This window comes from Saccostrea cucullata, unplaced genomic scaffold (assembly GCF_032062105.1).
Source record: "Saccostrea cucullata isolate Sc308-1 unplaced genomic scaffold, CSIRO_AGI_Scuc_v1 ctg1055, whole genome shotgun sequence".
Taxonomy (NCBI): Eukaryota; Metazoa; Mollusca; class Bivalvia; order Ostreida; family Ostreidae; genus Saccostrea; species Saccostrea cuccullata.
Window position 1 is genome coordinate 194,568 of NW_026929665.1, and position 16,082 is coordinate 210,649.

Consider the following 16,082-nt stretch of genomic DNA (forward strand, 5'->3'; position numbering starts at 1 on the left):
TAATTACTTTATCAATGGAACAATTAATCGGTTTGCGGCCGATTTTTGACGCTTGCGTCAATATATGTTTCTTGTCATATGATGAAAAACATCTGTACAGATCGAGGACACGGTTTTATTTCTAAAAAATTGTTTTTAGCAGTTGATGAGGATTCCAGTAATATGGTAATATAGCAATATTTGATCATTGTTATAAATTTATAGCTAGAACTTTATACTGATAGTTTTGGAGTTAACTAAAGTTGTTGATTTGCTTTGGTTGCGCTGCCATGTACAAGTATGTACATGTACGTATATGTTTTGAAATTGTAACGAGTGTACTTTTCAATTTGATGTTTATTTTTTGCACTTTTTTAAATACTGTGAGTATGTGTTTAATTATATTTTTGAAGGAAACACTCATTCTACTTTCTTGAATGATCATACAAATTTTATCACTACACCTACCACTGTATATTTCCACAACACTTTCATACAAAACACACTTGATATAAATCAATTCCAGACAGAAAGCAAATTCACACCCCAAATAGTTAACAAATTATCACAACATAACAACGAAACAATAGGAAGCACAATTCATCAACAATATACACACTTAGGATACCGGAACGTGTAAAATCATTGGGCGACGACTAATTATCACGTGACTGGTTCACAGTAGTTTGCTCTTCGAACACTTCATCAACAATGTTGTCGATTTGTCTTACTCGGTATTCCGCCAGCACGTAAAACATGGTGGATACCACCAACATGATGATCAAAAAGTAAAGTTTGGAATAGACGCACATAAATCTGTCACTGACGAATGAGATGAAGAGACCTAGGCTCTGTAACATCCTGTAATTTGCGAATGCAATGTCTACCGCTTCTGGACACGTGATGCAAATTAGAGCTACAAACAGAAAATGCAAATAATTAACTTACTGCTGCTTAGACTAATATTTTACAGTTTTTGCAATTGACATCGAATGCTAGATTTTTTTTCAGTCTTTACTGTTTCACCCACCCCCATCCCCACTCTTCCCCAAATAAGAAAACATGCATATACGAGATATCCTTACTGTTACACTGTGTTTGCCAGACAGCATCACACAGACCTAGAACGGCAGCGATAACGAAATGGACCAAATTGCTGGTGTCTGGGACCCATATAAGCATGATGATCATCACTCCAATATGTGTTACTCCTCCTATTCCGAATACCGCCTCCCTTGGCACGTGATTTGCAAATAAACCAATCAGAACCGCACTGCATACATTGGCCACGCCCATTACTATCATGGTATAACCAACAAATTCGAGTTTCAATGAACAGGTAACGAAAGCCTAAAAGTATAACAGAAAAGAGAGATATTTTTCTCAAAAATATGAATGAAATTGCAAAAAAAAATTTCAGATTTCTACAGAGAAACATAATCATAAAAACCTGAATACCATATTAAAGTCTGCGAAGACGAAGCCCTGTTGTAGTCCACTGAAGATGAGCAAAGGTATTAGAAGACGGAAGGTCTTGTGGCCTACCAGTAGATTGAGATGCTGGAGATATATCTATAAAAATACCATTTAATAAATATACTGTAACTTTAGGTGTAACTTTTATATTCAATGTATTAATTGTACAGAGTAATTGAAAGTATAAGGGGTCATATATTTAAAACATTTGAATTCTGTCAAGTGTTGCCAAGTCAGTATTTGTATACCCGATTAAAATGCATTCAATGCCTTCAATTTGCATTAATGCTAAAAAAATGTCAAAACCTTACTTCAAGGTATAATCTTTTTGGCTAATTTTAGTAACGGCAAAGCAAGGTTGGGGACGGGAAGGGGAAAAGGCTACAATTGTATTTTGCTAAATCATACATACTAAAGTTTCATTGACGTTCATATAATTTTTCAAAACCCCTGAAGTAAGAAATATGTGCAAGAGCTTTATATCAATTTATTTAACAAATTTATTTTCGTATAAAGTATACCTGAAGTCCAGTTTTCTCCGGGTAGACCCTGGCTCCGATCTGATCTAAACAGAAGAAAATGAGACAGAATCCAACGAACCCAATGACAATGTAGGCTCCCATTAACTTCCACAACATCGGTAATTTCTGTTCATCTGTAAATTAAGATGAAAAATGTTAAACCTGAAATTTTAGGAACTTTTTTACTTTTGATACTTATTATTACTTATTCATATGGAATTTTTGAAACGCGAGTCCCTTTTTTCAACACGCAAAAATGTATAGAATTGTAATTGTTCATCGAAGTGTGCATATTTTATGAAGTTAACGTGGTACAAAATGTGTTTCGGGAAAAAACTTAAGCTCTCATGTGGCATGGCCGTGGTAGGAGAGAGCTATATGCGGACTCCGGACCGTGGCTGTAGACGATGCTCACGTGGTAGCTATGGAGAGGGCAAAAGTTTCTCAAAAACAAGTCAAACTCCAAGGTCACGGTCAAGATATTAAACATAAAAGTACCCAAATGAAGTATTGCAACAAATATTTATTTTTTTTAAATATGGAAGCCCTAAAACAAACTTAGTACTAAAAAGTTATGGCCACAGTTAAAATTTTTCTCAAGTACGTCAAACTTCAAATCCAAGGTCATTGTATCAAAATTGATGGTACCTAAGGGGAGGTCCTGTAAAAAGGAATACACCTGCGAAATATGGAAGCCCTCACTACGTCAAAAATATTTGTATCCAAGTAAAGATCGTACCTTACCACAGGGAATACACACTAAAGCTTCATATGAAATCCTTAGCACCAGCCGTTCAAAGTTATGTCAAAGTTTAAAGATTAGTGAAAGGAATAGTTAGTCAAACAAGGTGAAGGTCAAGAGGTCAAAAAATGTTGGTGCCCCAAGAAAGATTTTATCACATTCAATTTAAAGGATCATGAATAATTATGAAACATAGCTGAAACCAATCAAAAGTTTCGGGCAAGGGTAATGTTTTGCGGACAGAAAAACAAGAGATACTAATATACAAAAGGACATAGCAAAACTTATACCAGTATGCCCCCGAATCTTCGAATACGGGGCCATTAAAAGTTAAATTAAAAGCTTTTTTTTTTTTAGAAAGCATACAGGTCAAAATGTATTCACTATTCTTAAAAATGACATTGAAGGAAGCAGCAAATCTTACTGAATGAATGAGACACTTGAGGTCATGATATGTTTTCGAAGATTTTATTTGCAAGAAAAATGTGTGAATACCTTTTATTTGTATGCTCTCTATTTCAAAAAAGCTTGAAACATAGTGAAGTTGAAGTAACTCCTTTTGACTGAAATCTGTTTCAGGAAATATTATTCCCGATACTATAGTTTTCCACTATTCAGTCATATTATCTATAAATTATCAGACAGAAGCATACAGTGGTTTGATTTTAGGCTGTCAGTATGTACAAGGAAAAATTAATGTAGAAACCGTTTTGAACACTGTGAATTCCGAATTTTTCCTCTCCAATTTTATTTATTTAATATTTTCTATACATTGTGCAATTCGAAAACCCTTTTATCCACACACTAAAGCTGTCTCCACTGTACGTCGGATTATTCAGGTTTCACTGTATATTCGTAGCAGGTTTCACATGAGGATACAAAAATTATCACTTTTAATACCAACATTATTTTACCGTTTTGTAGAAACGACTTTGATAAATATTTTAATTTTAAGGACTAATCGTTAAAAAACAAAACAAGAGAAGCAACCAGAAAACAAACATTAACAAGTATATAAATAAAATCAATTAAGTACCTATTGATTTGCTTATTCTGTTTGTTTTTTTTTTCTGAATGTGTGACTATATTTTACTGTCCTCCCAAAAATTAATCTAGTTCTGGACCAAGTCTAGTCTTTTTATGGAGACCTAAATTAGTGACATAAGAATTAGCCATGCAAAAACATGCCTGTGGCAATGATTTCTGTGGTCCAAAGATCGTTTCGGGGAGAACTCTAAGAGAAGATGAAAAACAATATCAACAGCGAAAGAGTATTTCCAAAAAATGCATTAAATTAGGTTCATAATGCAGATAAAATCATATCGTCTTCCTTTCAAGTGGTTTAACAAGCTTTCTGGTGGATCGGAGGGAGATATCAATTAGATTCCATGATGACACACCATCTTGGAGGTTTGCGTCCTGGAGATGGTTCAGTATTGATCTATATAGAATGGCATATTGAAACCCATACTCAACTCTTTCTGATTTCTTTGTTCGTTTATATGAATTTTTAGCTAACCTGAGCCCAAGCTTGAAACGATTTTTCCCCGAAGTTTGTCCACTACACCTCTCTCTGTCTATTACTTTAATTTGCAAAGTCTTTTCAAAGTATGGGCTCCAAGTAAACAATCTCAACCTCTACACAAAAGATTTTGCCCTTTTAGCATCCCCCGTTATGGTTTATTGATAGCAAAGAAATATGATGCTAGAATTGTTTACTTTTTCACACGATTTGAAAATGGCCATATACAGTAGAAAAAGAATTTATTTTTAAAGTCTCTCCTTTTTTGGTAAACGGGGTGTGGGTGCCTCACGGGTGTGGTGGTGTGGTGTCTCCACACTTCACGTGCCTGTGATAGAGTTTGCACAGCGGCCGATTCTGTTACTAGTAATTAAGCTAGGAAGGGACGTGAAATGTTCATCTTCCATGCATTTCGTCTTTCGAATATCTGAACTTCTTTTTGACTTCCGATTAATGCATTGCATGGTACTTTATGAGGCTTATTTGTCTTAATAATGTTAATTATATTTCTTTTATTAGTTTTCAATACTCTGGATGCTATGCCCGGCATTAAGACAGGTTGACCTTTTCAACAGAGAAAGAAAGAAAGAAGTGGGTGATCTGTCAACCTTCAACGTTTCTTTCTCTTCAATCTGACAATGCATAAGACCTACTCATTAAAATCCTGTATAGAAATAATATTTTGAGAAAGTTCAAATAGTTTTAAAAATACAAGTAAAAACAAGATGTTTTTGTGAAACACTATGCCCCCGATGGTAACACAGTTCTGGAGTTGGACTTGCAGTAAGGCGTGGCATTCTCGGCGATACGTCTCAAATGGCGACATAGAATAAGATTCTGATTGGTTAAGAAATTATTAACATCAACAACTTAAAATTGCTGTTGACAACGATGAGACGACTTAAGACCCACCCCTTTGCCATACCGAACGCTGTAATTGGATCATTGCTACACTCGTTGACATTCGCCCGAATTTCTATCCCATGTAAATTTCAACAGTGAATAAAAGGCTGCGTAAATTCCAGACGCTAATTATGTAACGTTGAGAATGCCATGCCTTACTGAAAGTCCAAGGATAACAGAGAATTGTACTAATGTTACTCGGGTCAGCCTTGTGGTCTATATCCCACTTAATGTTATTTTGAGAAAAAATGGAAAAGAATGGATATCAAAGCATCAAAATGTTACGTAACATAGAGAATACGGTTTTCAATAATTGATGTAGATCTATATATATCTTCCTTTTGTAGTCTTTTCTTTTATCAAGAATGTGAAGATACGCCGATCGAATATGTATTTTTTTCTGTTGTTGTCAATTACATTGTAATTGTAGTATTCTTTGATATCTACCTAAACCATATATTGCGTTCCTCTCTCTCTCTCCCATTCCAAAACACTATACTTACTCTGTCCATTCCAGAAAAGGTATTACATATAGAATTTTTAAAACAAAGTTTGAATGTGAAAAATACTTAGCTATTTTACCAAGAAAATTTAGAAAGATCTTTTCAAAATTCAGAACAAGTAAAAATTATCTTCCAATATAGAGGTGGGTAAATGGAATAATGTTGAAAGAAATGAAAGAGTGTGCAATTAATGTAATAATAATAAAATAGGAGATGAATTTCATTACTTTACTGGAATCTAATGTATTAGGTAGTATTCGAAAAGATTTTTTGTTGCAGAAATACTATGTACATCCAAATATTATACAATTCTGTAATTTGATGACAAGTAATGATCCAGCATTCTTACGAAAAGTATGTACAATGTATATTTATCACACAAATTTTTGACACTGTCTGTCCTCCTGAAATTTCTGCTCGTCCATAATTATTGTAAAAATGTATATATGTACCTCTTGTACCATACATATGGTTTTTGAGAGAATAAATGAATGAATGAATGCCAAATGTCTCAAAAGACAGTGGTCTAGTTTAGGATTTAATTTCGTTTGCAAAATATTATTTCCATTCCAGTATACTGGATTTCAAAATTATCTTCAACCAAATTATGGTTTTATCAATGAATCTTTCTTAATGTAGTATATTCCGCAGAATTGAAGGGTTAGATATCATAATAATTATAATCTTAAAAGCAGGAAGGATTAAAGCAAGAAATGATTTTTCAAAAAACCTAATTAATTTGAATTTGGGGATTGTCTATCAAATAACATGCAGTTTTATAACAGTCTTTGATGGCACATTGCAGTTTAATTGTACATTACACAATTTTATTTGCATCAAAGGGATTTAATATGCATTTATTTAGCAGATTTTATTTCATATCATAGTGTAATTATGGGATGTTATTTACAGATTATGAGATATCAAATCGAATTTAGCAAATTATTCATTAACTTAATTGCTGTTTAGTAATAATCTGCAAAATTTTAAGTTTATTCTCCGTATTGAAGGAAGGCTATTTAAGAAGCAATGAAAACTGGGAAGCCCTGTGCTTGACATCAAGGAATTGATTTCAGTTAAATCTTGCATTGGGATTTATAATTTAACGAATTTCGAACTCGTATCTCTCTTCCACTACACTGTACTTGCAACATTTCTATATGCACGGTTCTTTCACGTGATTGAACTTTTTTTAACAGATAGCTCTAGATATGTTCGACTTGTAGGGAGCAAGTATACATGTGTTATATAATTAGAGCTATGATTTGCGTTTTTACGTTTGTCAAAACACAATTAAGCACCTCTTTTAAAGAAAAAAGCAGTATCACTGTCATTTCACCCATATACCCATATACAGTACGTTAGAAAAATGCAGATGTCTCCATGTACCGGTATGTCTTCTGTAACCAAAAAGTCCAAAATGAATGATTGATCGATTTATATTTTTTAGCACCGAGTCGGCAATATTTCAGCCATATTTCGGCGTATGTTGAGTTTTAAAAGAAAGAAATGTGGAAACAATTTACCCCCCCCCCCCCTTCACTAATCTGCCATTACATGTACATGTACACTGAGTGACCCATGAAGTACTAAGATCCACCCATTCATATTTTTTGCACGGTACATGTAAATACAATGCATTTAGTAAATTAGTATACTAAAATATTCATTGCCTTCTTGACACAAACCTGAGACCTCCATGACACCCCCGGGTACCGGACTGCAGGGGTACAGCCCCCCACATTTATTGATGCTACTTGGGACCTGGATACTTGCTGTGAAGTTAGGATGAAGTTCACCACTTACGTCATCATTCCCAGTATCGTCTGCTGTGGTGGAAGAAATAATAATGGATGAAATTAAATTTCCCCAAATGTGAGTCGTCTGAAACCCGGCAAGAAAAAATCCGTTAAATCTGAACACTTCTTTGTCTATGCCCTTCTTCGTGATTCTTGAAGAATCAAAGGCTAACTTTAAGATGTACGACGCCTCAGCAGTCCATAGGATCCCTTGTCCCCATCCCGAGAAAAGACCAGTGGGGACTAGGGTATAAAAACTAGGGTAAAAATTGGCACCGGTCCAAGCAAGGAAACTGAACATTCCACAAGTTATTGCCCATTTGGCAGACATGAGGTTTATAAAAACTGGAGCCCACAAACAGGTTACAAACATTGCACCATGTACACAAGACATGGCGGTAACTCCTAGATATCTCTCGTCGTTAATGGACGTCTGGAGGTTCTGAATGGCTCTAAACACTGAAAACAATAGAATGAAGCTAATGCACAGAAAAACAAGGTTCTTCTTAAAGGTGAACAGAATAACGGAAGGAACATTGCTACTAAGTTCTGAGTTTGGAGTCCCCGTTGTATCAGGTTTGTTGAAGCAGTGATTTTCCGCTGGCAAGTTCAGCTGATCGTTAGAGACACTCCTGGGAGCCATATAAGTATCTGGCACTCGGTTCTCTCGTTCTAAACTTTTTGTTCGTCTCAAAATTGCTCTTTTTAATTCATTAATGTGTTCATCGGGAAGTTTGTTCAAAGAGTGTCGATTATTTATAATCGTCTGCTCCTCCTCTGGTTTTGGCGGGTCTATTCTAACTTCCACTTGAGCCATTTCCACGTTGCGATCATCTCGTTTAACGGCTTGAAAATAACTTTCCTTACGACCCCGTTTACTAGAATTTGTCATTCCCTCAATGAAGTCAGTATTTTCAGGGTCCCCTGTACTCTTACGAACGGCATACCTGTAACTCTCCGTTCTCTGTCGAGGGGCTTGTGTTGCGTACGTGTAGCTTGGCCTCCTGGGTCGGTAGATTCCCATACCATACCCAAGTCCTGTGTTAGCGAAAGGCGACAACGAAGACATAGTTGGTATAGGTATTGTACTTATATCCCCCGTTATAAGAATTATATCACATTTTGCACATTTAAAGAATCTTTTCCAAGAAATCTCCGTGACTAAAGACCATAGGCATCTGCTCGCCCTATACGTTCCTTCACAAAGCGTTTAACTTAATTTTGACGGGATCAATAGAAACCGCGATATAGAACTTTCTCCATACTGCAAAATTATTCTTAATTTTGTGGTTGTTTGGTAAAAGTTCCTCGACCAGTGACGGTTTGCTCTGAAAATAATGGAATAATTACGCGGATCTAACGCCTCTGAAATCAGCCAATTCCAGGATCAATAGACTTCTTCATAAAACCGACGAGAATCCAGGGCTTCACTTACTCCTGACACCCAAGCACTGGAATGACAGGTCTTCAATGTGAAAGAACACAGGACTGCGTCACTCCAAAATTGTTTATTCAATAGCAAAGAATAGGAAAAAACGCCAATATCTCCTCTTCCACTCGGGGGCGTCTCCGGTGCTGAAATCACGGCAGCCGAATCCGGTGCCTTTCTTGAAATTCTTAGGCGGTGCTCACTCTAGAGTATTAGCTTAACTTTCGTATGACATTTAATAAATGTCAAGAAAACACCATTCTCTCCCCCAAATGCCAGAAGATCAAGGAAAGGTGCGACAGATGAGTCAAGCGCTTAAATGCCGTCTTCACTCCTGATTTTTTCTCAGCTCTTTGCAAGCGATCGACCGCTCACATACTCTGCAATGGATAAAAATGCATCTTTCCATATTCCCAAGGGAATGCAGGAATCGACACTGCCAAAATAAAAAGCACTTAACACACAGAAACAACGTAATTTTCAAAAACAGTCTGTTTTTAACTCGATGTATCGTGTTATTTCATTTCTAGCTCATTAATGCTCAATCTGACCGATCGATTTGCAACATTAGGATGTGAATCACAATTTCCACACATTTGATAAAGTGGTAGAAATGTGCCCGGCTTTCCGAGAGGCATTTTTGGAATTGCATTTCGTGAAAAGTGAATAAACATCATAATTAATATCTGCACATTGCCGCGACTCAAGCCTTTGCTTCTTGGAAGCCGATCGTGGATCGATATGTGAAAAGAAAAAGCGCGTTCCAGTCCCAGTAATGCATTACAGATCTACTGTCTGACCCGGGGAGTGACACACACTCCATTTTCCATGACTTCTGTAAATCTTAAGGTTACCCATCACAAAAGAAAGCCATTATCTCAGATTTCATTATCCTTGATTACGTTACTGATCAAGGCTCTTCGTCGAGCCCAGTCGATTCCTCGGTCCCCCTTGATTAGTTTCGATTCAGTTGAGGTCCATATCAAACAAGAAAAAAAAAGAGGGTCAGAATGAAATAAAGCTCTTAAGGCAAATTTAACATTGTGCACTGGAGTCCTCGTTTTTGTTGTTGTTTTTTTTTTTTTTTTTTTGTTCACGTGAATCTTTTGGGATATATCAGAATTAATTTTTTTTAAAGAACTGCATTTTTTTTTAGTTTTCGTTGTCTCTGTATATTTCATTAATAAAAATTATGTAACAAAACAATATGTCTCCTCTTTGAAGGGGAGACTTGATTAAGGTACACCGATCCTCAGTCAGGAAGGATAACTCTTTAATTTATAATTTAATTCAAAAAGTCCTAAAATGAAGATTGAAAATTAAGTCTTTTCATGCAACAATTTTCATGTTATACCTGTCAATGTGCTTCAAAGTTCTTTCGAAGTTCTCAGAAAGGTCTTATAAAAAGTTCAAATGTTTATACCCCCTTAAAAGTATTTTAAGATTACAGTTTATTTATTAAAGAAATTGAGGTTCATTTTAATCTAACCATAGATACCAATGTTTATAACATGATATGAAATTAGAAGTGATTTATGGTGTTTTGCAATGGTAGGAAAATCTTGAAACACATTGTAAAATAATCGAAGTAAACAGAAGAAATTATTTAGTACCTTATATGTATAAAAGCTGTGCAAGTTCTTCAAAAGCCTGGATCGATACGTTACTATGATTTTTTATTTCTAAAATGTTTTTGTTGATCAAATTTGAATTGGATAATGCATTGAAGTAGTTTTTATTCGCATTTCCAAAAAAAAAAAATAAAAAAATAATAATAATAATAAAATAAATGAATAAATAAAATGAATAAATAAATAAAAAAAAAAATTCAAATGATTTAGTAATTTTTTCCCTGTGTATTATGATTAAGAATTATCGTGAGTAAAAACACATTGCTTTGAGAATTCAGAGACATTCTGTGAGCATTTTCAATTATTAGTCAATTATTATTCAATGCCTGACTTTCAGAACAGGAGGATCGGAGTACCATAGTCAGTGCACAGCAAAGCTATAAGTATTTCCCTCGCAAAAGTAAACGACGGACCTCGGTGTAAATAACGCCATTTCCGTAACGCACGCGTCAAGGACGAACTAACCCACCCACCCACATACAAAGTTCAGAGCTTTACTGATATCTCCTCTGATTCCGTTGCGATCGGGGGATTATTATGTTTAAAAAAAGTTTCTTACATTCTTTACTGTGGTGACTATTTTAACTTGTGATAACCGTGAAGTTTAATGAATATTTAACATCCATTTTATTAAACGAGAGAAAGAGGGCGAATTTACAAGTAGTGTTAAAAGAATCTCTATAGATATCAAAACTGTCCATTTACGGTATTGATCATTGCTGTTCAACCTGCGGGGGTAACCTCGGTGGCAAAGCGGAAAAAGCCTAATTGGCGATAGACTTTTCAAAATGCGGTTTATTAATTTTTTTCCTGAAAGTTAGAATACTTACTTTTACACGTACTGTATAGTGTCTTTCCTATATAGTTTGAATTTTCCCGCCATTCAGATTTTGTCTGCGAGTCTTAATATTGTTTTAGTTTAAATGCAGTCAATGTTCTTATAGTGCTGAGATGAATTGAAATTTTGATAAAATATTTAGATGTACCATCATTTAGTTCTATCTATACTTTTGTTCGTAAAATAGAAAAATTATTTTAGCCAATGAAATCCTCCCACATCATAAGCGGAATTACAACATGGCGGCCTCCATAAACGTAAGCAACAAAAATGAAATTAAACTGGGAATTTCTTTCCTTTAAAACTTCTTGTTCCAGGAAAGAATCTATATTGGTTAATAAGGTTTTCTTTTTGCGATTTTGGTTCTACTTAACTTTCCATATTTCTTTACATTTACGAAATACCAGCCTATTTGTTGGGTAAATTTTGGTCAAGATGCCGGTGATATCAGCTGACAGATTTAACATAAACAACATTTATGAATTTCTTTTAAAAAAGACAATGAATGCCGTTAATGGTGCAGTTTCTGGAGAATGTGACTGAATTTCATTTAAACAAGGGTCTTTGTTGACAAAACAAATCTTGTCATTATCATTATTGTAGAGATCTTGCTTCAATGTTGAAAATAAACTCGAGTCTTTGAGTTTGAATTGACTTAACCTTTATTAAACTGGCTTTATCAACTCTAGATTTAATATAGATAACAATGTGACTGTTAGAATAGGCACACTTGTATTTAATATGTTGATGGCACAAATGTTAGGACAAACACAGATACCTATTCACATTTAATTTAGATTGTTCTCTTCAAACTGCACATTCTTCACGAAAACTTTTATGCCCTATTCACACAGAGAGTTTAATACGGATTAAATGTAAAGTTACTGCAAATTAGCTTTGCTTAGCATTCACACGGAGAATTTTATGCGAATTAGAATAATTCAAATTAATTTACTATGCATTAATTACTTTGCATTTACCTCCGTGTGAACGCTAAGTGAAGCTGATTTGAATTAAATTTTGACGCATGACGAGAATTTAGTCACAGGCCACATATCGGTGGTTAGATATAAGTATCTGTGCTATTTTGGTCGAAAAATAAAGGAAACGTAGGTTTATCGCTAATAATTTAATTCTGGTTATAACGCTGTATTTGATTGGATAAAAAATTTACTTTATATCATATAAAATGGGTTGCCTACGTCACAATGACTTGCGTCAACAGCGTATCAATCCGCCTGACGTTACATTCAAATTTTGTACAAATTGAAGTCATTTTGGTAGAACAATCATCTTTTTTTCTTACAACAAATAAATGAAAATTAAATTATAAACCAGGCTTGGGGTCAATTACTTTGAAATGTAATTAATTACTTTCAAATACATTGATAATTTTGTCAATTACTTGCAATTACAATTACATTGATTTTTTCAAATGTAATTAATTACTATCAATTACTTTGACAAATGTAATTAAATACATTTCAATTACTTTGAGTTATAAAAAAAAAAAAGATTTTTTAAAATAAGATTTTTTTCCATAGCGATTGAATTCGAACTTTCATTCAGTGTTTTTGTTCTTGGGTATGATAGGGGTTCACTCCTGGTCAAAATTAGACCTTTACCTAATATAATGAGTGTGACACAATGTATAAACAAATTAAACATCATGAGACTATTAATTATTGTACAAACACAAGCCCATGCTACACCAGTATGGTGTATGGCAAGGTCTTTTTTGTTACTTTGTCAAATCCATATTTTTGAAGGAAATAAATAATATCTATCACAATTCCATTCTTAAAATGAAAAGGGGATGTAGTTAGTCTAATTGCTGTAAAACATATAAACAATGAATTTAATAGCTACCCATTTTATATGGTATAAACTGGGTTGGAACAGTTTACGCTTTTTTGGAAACCGCTTCGCGGTTTATAAAGTGTAAACTGCCCCAACCCAGTTTATACCATATAAAATGGGTAGCTATTAAATTCATTCCTTAAATATCATACAGTTACTAAAAATATGTTATATCAGATGGTTTTACTCTGCATACGTGAGGTGATTTACAAATGACGTCATAATAGCCTTACTGACCTAGCCGTATTGTAGAAATGTAATTTTAATTCGCATTAGATTACTTTGCTTTAGCTGTCGTGTGAACGCAAATTAATTCCCATTATTTTAATTCGCATTAGTTTTCTTTACTGTGAATTAAATTTTCTGTGTGAACAGGGCATAAGAAAGGGCATATTATATTTAAATGAGTATCGGGGTAGATGCAATTATGTTTTGTTCTCTTAATTAGAATGATTATAGCTCTTTGCAAAATCTAAATCTTGGTCACCATAGTTGTCCTCACAAGGGACTCTTCAAGGAATTATTGGAAGCTTTCACACAAAATTCGCTTAATCAGTTAACAAACTGATTACTGTAACTGATTTCAGTTTTATTTTGAAATTCCTCAGTTATTCTGAAATACTTATCAGTAGAGCTCACTGCTATTTAACAAAAAACACATGATAAATCTCTTTTCTTTTTAATTTCAGATGTGGTGGCTTTATCTTTGGACTCTTATAACATTGGTTTTTGCCAAGCAGAAACCAGTAACAGTTTCACTGGATGCCAAGTGGTCATCAACTCCTCTGTTGCTTGAGGCCAGGTCAGGAAAAATAATTATTTAAAGAAAGACAAATACTGTAGAGTCATTAGATTTTGTTTTGCTCATATGCTCAAAGAATTAGTTGAATGGGGTTATGAGAGTCATCTTTCCTTTTGTGGATATGAATGAAAACACATAATCATGTCCCTCCAATATGTTAAATTAAGGCAGTCCATGAAAATTGGCCCCACAAATTTAAATGATTTTACAGTAATATTCTGAAAACTTACAAATATAGCCAGTATTGAGTAAGAAAAGTTACAGTTGAAATGTTAATGTTGTTGAAAATTTAAATGACAAGTAAAAATTATGTTGCAGTGAATATATTGCTGGAGAAAGCAATGAGAAATTCTGGGAGTTTGTGGATAGTATTTCTGCATTAACACCAGAACAGGTGCAGTCAGGTAAGAAAACCCAACATATTCTATAAGCAGTCAGGGCACCTACAAAAATGGAATGATTATTTTTTTTTTGGAGGGGGGAGGGAGATAAATTATTCTTTAAGGAATTATAATTTGAATATTTACATTAAGGGGGCTCTCTACACCTATAAAGTATAACTGATTTTTGTTGCATGCATTTGTTTCTAGTAATAGGCCCCATATCCGATAAAATAAGGTTCCAAAGTATTTCAATTTATTTTTTAGAAATATTTGAAATATTCTATTAATTTTGTTAAAACCCCTCCTATCTATATTTTTAAAAGCCCAGTGTTTTTAATTTCTCTTCAAAGTATAATGTTATAAAATATTGAAATAATAACCAACAAAGTTAAAAATAAAATCAACATAATTTTTATTTAAATTTTCAAAAATAGACAAAAGAAAAACTAAAACAGCATTTTCTTGAGAATAGCTGGTGGGATCTTCTCCAATATCTGAAAAGATATATAATATCAAAGGGTGAAAACAATGAAAAAAAGAAATTGAAAAAAATTGAAAAACTGTCAAATCTTTATAAACATCACAAAAATTCAGGTGTGAGAGATCCGCTTTAAGAGTGGACTCAAATACCTTGGTACTGTTTTTTTTTTATATATTAACTTCAAATAAACTCTACTTGCACAAGTATTAAACAAATGTCACACAAGGACATTGAAAGAAGTTCGTATTGTACATGAATTGTTTTTCAATGAGTTTAAGCGAAAATCATCGCATTTCCAGTCAATGACAAAGACATGTAGATATATTTAGTGAATTCATGGTATTGAGAAAGGTAGATTTACTTACCGTTTTCATCCAACTTGCATGTGTGATCCAGTGCTATGTATAACAAAGCAAGTAAGATGGTAAATGGCCAAAAGCGGTAAAAGAAATTCCTATAACAAAATGCACACTTTGTCTAAAACCTGCGTTTCCCATACTTGTAAACAGCTGACAATCAATGTTGATCAAACGTTTGGATCATGCGAATTTTCACCGGGTATAACCATTCATTCGCGTGTATACCAATCGAGAACATAGTGATGGGAAGATAATACATATGTCTTATCTGATCAAATTTTCATTTTTGGGGGGATATATTTTGCTGGAAAGCATATATACTTATTGAAGAAATAAATTTCTGAGTGTATAGCGTTTTGACACGTAGACCTAATGAATAGAATAGAATAGAATAGAATAGAATATCATTTATTTCCAATTTTGGGCCCATGAAGGGCATTCAAGAAAAATACAACATAAATAAAAAAAAATAAAGCTAAAGAGAGGAAGAGATCCAAATGACAGTTGAATTCATATGCAACAATGAATATTATATTAATATATGATAAAAGTACACAAACGCAAACATTATGCCACATCATGCATAAATTTTACTGGATATCTACCTTGTCTGCATGTTATATCATTCTTGACTTTCAGGAACATCCTGAGACAACATTGGATCTTTTATTGTCACATTTAAATATATATTCTGCAAAACTATTTATTATATCACTACTTTCTTTTGACATTAGCCATATAAATTTATTTCTATTTGAAAGTGAGGAGAAATTTTTATTTTCTTCACTTATATAATTAATGAATACTTGCCTATATAGTTTATAAGTTGAACATTCAAATATAAAATGGATTTC

General features: G+C 33.8%; 2 protein-coding genes across 2 annotated transcripts in view; one reads left to right on the top strand and one right to left on the bottom strand.

Annotated features, from left to right (window-relative positions):
• Nucleotides 1-291: 291 nt before the first annotated feature.
• LOC134281646 (protein unc-93 homolog A-like) lies at nt 292-8,960 on the bottom strand. Its single transcript, XM_062764075.1, has 5 exons — nt 7,335-8,960; nt 1,977-2,110; nt 1,438-1,551; nt 1,065-1,329; nt 292-895 (listed from the first exon to the last, which is right to left on the bottom strand). Exons 1-5 carry the CDS (start codon nt 8,512-8,514, stop codon nt 636-638), a joined length of 1,953 nt encoding a protein of 650 aa, XP_062620059.1. The 5' UTR covers nt 8,515-8,960; the 3' UTR covers nt 292-635.
• Nucleotides 8,961-9,487: 527 nt separating this feature from the next.
• The window catches only part of LOC134281650 (UDP-glucose:glycoprotein glucosyltransferase 1-like), a 62,907-nt gene continuing 56,312 nt past the window's right edge, over nt 9,488-16,082 (top strand). The window contains exons 1-4 of the mRNA XM_062764079.1: nt 9,488-9,536; nt 11,545-11,600; nt 13,893-14,005; nt 14,324-14,409. Coding sequence (XP_062620063.1) covers nt 9,488-9,536; nt 11,545-11,600; nt 13,893-14,005; nt 14,324-14,409 — 304 coding nt within the window. The remainder of the gene's footprint in view (nt 9,537-11,544; nt 11,601-13,892; nt 14,006-14,323; nt 14,410-16,082) is intronic.

Coding starts and splice junctions, on each gene's coding strand:
- LOC134281646 (XM_062764075.1), bottom strand. CDS start 8,514: ATGTCTTCGTTGTCGCCTTTCGCTAACACAGGACTTGGGTATGGTATG. Junction 2,111..7,334: donor GGGTGTCATGGAGGTCTCAG/GTTTGTGTCAAG, acceptor CTTAATTTACAG/ATGAACAGAAATTACCGATG. Junction 896..1,064: donor CTGGCAAACACAGTGTAACA/GTAAGGATATCT, acceptor TTCTGTTTGTAG/CTCTAATTTGCATCACGTGT.